Source organism: Eptesicus fuscus, chromosome 6, assembly GCF_027574615.1.
Source record: "Eptesicus fuscus isolate TK198812 chromosome 6, DD_ASM_mEF_20220401, whole genome shotgun sequence".
NCBI lineage: Eukaryota > Metazoa > Chordata > Mammalia > Chiroptera > Vespertilionidae > Eptesicus > Eptesicus fuscus.
Genome location: NC_072478.1, coordinates 72312007 through 72316481, shown reverse-complemented (window position 1 = coordinate 72316481; position 4475 = coordinate 72312007). Strand labels below are relative to the sequence as shown.

Genomic DNA, 4475 nt, shown 5'->3' with positions numbered 1-4475 from the left:
TGTGCGCAAGCGCAGAACCAGCTCGGCCGCCGAGCAGCGGTCCCCGCGCCGCCTGGCCGCGCGCTCCCGCCGTCGGCCCGCTCCCCAGCGCCTCCCTCCTCCGGAGCTGCGCCCCCGGTAGCCTAGCGGAAGCGAGGCCGCGATGGCAGATGAGATCGCCAAGGCTCAGGCCGCTCGGCCTGGTGGCGACACGATCTTCGGGAAGATCATTCGCAAGGAAATCCCAGCCAAAATCATTTTTGAGGACGACCAGGTAGGCAACGGTGCCGCCTCGCTCGCGGACACGCCGGTTTCCCCGGAGGGAAGAGAAGGGTGTCGGCGGCGCCGCGGGAAAGAGGAGGAACGGGACCGGCTGCCCGGCGCGGCCTCTGCCGCGGGCCCCCAGCCAGCGGCCTGCCGGCGCGTGCGGGCGCTCCGGTTACGCGTTATCTGCCCGGGCGCGGGCCCGGCCGCCTGGCGCCCGCGGGGCCGGCTTGGCGGGGTCCCGGCGCACGTGAAGGACGCGGCGGGCCCTGGGCGTGGGCGCCCGCCCGCTCCCCGGCTGCCTCGGACCTCGCCCGGGTCAGGAATCTTACAATCTGGCCCGCGCTCTGCCTGACAGGGAGAAACCCGATCGCGCCCTGACTCGGGCCCAATCTCCGCGATCTCCCGCGCACGGCCGGCCCGCCCGCCCGGCGGTCTCCGAGCCGCGTGGCGCTGGGAGGCGGGCGGAGGACACGCGTCCGGCGGGCGGCGGGCGGCGGGGTCCCCCATCCCCCCCACCCCCCGCCCGCCTTCCAGCAGGAGCTCAGGGGCCTGCTTCGGGATTTGCTTTCCTTGGGCGCCTCCCGGAAGCAATTTTACGCCCAGAGGCCGGGAATGTCTCTTGCTGACTTCACCAGAGGTGAAATTCAGTTTCGGAAAGGCCGACTTCCTGTGACTTCCACCCGTCTGTGTAAAATACTGAGTGCGCTGTTGTTTTTGTGGGTTTGGATCTCAGATAAAGCTCGGCAGGAGGTTGGCTGATTTACGTGGACAACCTTCTGTAAACTTTGGTAAATTAAGAAATGTGGATTACAAGAGAAACATTCATTTTATGCTGCTAGTAGTGTTCTTAGATTCAGAATGTTAGCTAAGATTTAGATTTCTCAAGGTGAACTTTATTTAAATACCTCTATTTGTCACTAGTGAGGGAAATTCTTTTGTTTTGGAGAGTGCACATTTCTTTAAAAAATATATATATTTATTGATTTCAGAGGAAGCGAGAGGGAGAGATGGAAACATCAGCGATGAGAGAGAATCTCCGATTGGCTGCCTCCTGCACGCCCCACACCGGGGATGGGGCCCACCACCCGGGCATGTGTGTGCCCCCACCCACCGGGGGTGGAACTTGGACCTCCCCGTTCATAGGCCAACGCTCAACCACGGAGCCACGCCAGCCAGGCAGCGTGCACATTTCTTTTGAAATATTCTCAGTTGCTTTTTCATGAATGATCGTTAAAATAATGACTTTTGAACCACTGTAGTCCCAGTAGTTTTAACGGCAGGAAGCCATCCAAATGATTCAGCATTTTGTATGGACTACCCAGGAGAATGACTCCTGAGGCAGGTAAGCAAGATGGGTGCTAAGTAGCTTCCACCGTCCGTGGGGAGAAGAGATAGGAAAACGTTCTGGTATACCACTTGTCTCCATGCTGCTTGTCCTCTCCATGTCTGCAAAAGAGAACAGGTGTGTGTCTTAAATCGCTGAGTACAGTGGGAAGAAATAGGTCTTTATGGACAAATACGTGATTACAAAACTGATCACTGCAGTCAAGGCAAAAGCCCGGAAATCACACAACCAAGGGCTCCTGACCTAGGGAAGGTGCCCAGGGGAATCGGAGAAGATACCCTCAGAAATGATACAAACTGGGAGCTGAGGAATGAATAGCAGTTTAAGTCAGACAAAAGTTGGGGTTGAGAGGATCATTGCAGTGGAGATAACTGCACTTGAAAAAGCCATTAGGGTAGAGAGAGAGGGAGAAGGTGAATCAACCTGGAAAGGTAGAGAAGGATTTGTCTGTGTAATGTCTACTCATCCTTTGGATCTCAGTTTAAATATTGCTACTTCAAAGTGGTTGACCCTGACCACCCAAGCTAACTCAGGCTTTTCTCTGATAATCATCTCTTTCACCCTTTACTTTCACGTTGTAATATGTAGGGTTTTTGGTTAATTATACTTTTGTTTGTTTAAAGTCAGTCTTCCCATTAGACTGTCATTTCCATGAAAAGGACCAGGAAACCACATGTATTGGATACACTACTGGTTTCCTAGCATTTACTACAGTGTCTCCCAAGGGGTTAGTGTGAAAGAATAAGTTTAGCTTACAAGAGGCTATACTAAACTTTGATTTTTTTTTCCCTCCCCTTCTCCTTAGTGTCTTGCTTTCCATGACATTTCCCCTCAAGCACCAACACATTTTCTGGTGATACCTAAGAAGCATATATCCCAGATTTCTGTAGCAGAAGATGATGATGAAAATGTAAGTAAATTTACTAGCACAATTTTTATTTTCTTGCTGTTTATTTATTTATGTTTAATTCTCACCAAAAGATATTTTTCCATTGATTTTTTTTTTTTTTTTTTTGAGAGTGGAGGGAGAGGAGGGGTTAGAGAGAGAGGCGGGGGAGTGGGAGTGGGGGAGAGGAAATATGATGTGAGAGACACATTGATTGGTTGCCTCCTGCACATGCCCTGACCAGGGCCGGGCCACACAACCGAGGTAGGTGCCTCTGACCCGGAGTCAAACCCAAGAGCCTTCAGTCCTGGGGCCGATGCTCTAATTACTGAGGCCAACCAGCCAGGGCTTATTTTCTTGCTTTTTAAATTGGGAGGCTAAATTTTGACCTTAAACTGAGGTTACATTTTCGTTTTACTAAGTGCATAACTGAGGGGAAAAAATCATAACGGCTTCAATATAATATATAAATAGTTTTATTTTTTAAAGAATGAGATGTAATTGATATATTAATTTTATATGCAACATAATGACTTGATATATATAGATATTATGAAACAATCACCACAATAATTGTAGTTAACATCCATCATCACAAATTATTAAGCAGAAAGGGTTCCCCATAAAGTTGATGAGATTCATTTTTCCTCAAAGAAACAGCATATCATATAGGAGAGGGTTCATGGACTCTTCTGTTAATACTGTTAGAGGAAAGAAAAAGTACGTTTTGGTTTTGCCAAGAGGTACAGGCCTCAATTAAAACTTTTTTTGCTCATGTTCTTTGTGGTAGATTGGATAATTGCTTGTAAATATTTATTATTCTTTAGGGGTGTATTATACTTGCTGCCTCATTGATGTGATGTTAGGACTGGTGATATGACTTGGTTTGGCCAATGAATGCAAGCAGAAATGATTTATGTTTTCTGAGTGGAAACTTTAAGAGCTAGCACCTGGTTTGCCATCTTCTCTCTTCCCTCTGCCACTATAATCATTATAGAGCCTGCTCCATCAGCCTGGGTTTCAGAGAACAAGGTATAGAAATAGAGCCTGGTCAACTTGTGATGAACAAGTAGTAAACACAAGGTTTTGGGGTGGTTTGTTATCACAGCTTAATCAAATCTATGCTGATACACTGCTCCATAACAAGAAAGGGATATGTCTTACTTTATTAAGAGCACTTAAATACCACTTGCAATTTGATTTAAAAATTGTTTTAATTAAGCAGATTTTTGTTTCCAATTTTTAAGTTGAAATTAGAAATGAATAAATATTTAATCTTACTGGGTTTTTACTTGTAAGTTATGTTGTATTTGGGTGAAAAGAGCTTCCAAATATTTGTCCAAAGGAGTATGTTTTCACCTAGCAAATTTTAAATTTAATATTTCTTCTTGGTAGTTTATTATTTAATGATAAGAAGTTGTAAACTGCCTGTGCTTAAGAAACTTTTTCTTCTTTTCCAGCTTCTTGGACATTTAATGATTGTTGGCAAGAAATGTGCTGCTGATCTGGGCCTAAAGAAGGGTTATCGCATGGTAGTGAATGAAGGCACAGATGGGGGACAGTCTGTCTATCATGTTCATCTTCATGTTCTTGGAGGTCGGCAGATGAATTGGCCTCCTGGTTAAGCATGTTTTAGGGATAATTTTCCCTGCTATAGGCAATGATCAGTTTTGCAAATTCTAATATGCTAAACAGTACATTTTATTTTTGCCTGTGTATGGAGTGGTCGAGGAAATAATTTCTAAAACCCATACATAATAAAAGACATCGTTGCATGTTCTGAATTCTGTTTTTGATTTATTACTTTAAAAATATATATGCTGGGATGTATGAAGGGGTGATCATAATTTGGTAGGTTTTTTTTTTGTTTTTTCTCCCCAAGGAGGATCCACATATGTACATTGTTATAGTGGTATGACTGCTCTTTGAAGACAAATTAAAAAATTATAAATGTAGCTTTAGCTTTGAAATAAACTTTTAATCCAGGAGAAAATTTAC

General features: G+C 45.6%; 1 protein-coding gene across 1 annotated transcript; it reads left to right on the top strand.

The window, feature by feature from the left end:
* On the top strand, window positions 1-4261 carry HINT1 (histidine triad nucleotide binding protein 1). Its single transcript, XM_008142722.3, has 3 exons — window positions 1-253; window positions 2397-2501; window positions 3938-4261. Exons 1-3 carry the CDS (start codon window positions 143-145, stop codon window positions 4100-4102), a joined length of 381 nt encoding a protein of 126 aa, XP_008140944.2. The 5' UTR covers window positions 1-142; the 3' UTR covers window positions 4103-4261.
* The last annotated feature ends 214 nt before the right edge of the window (window positions 4262-4475 follow it).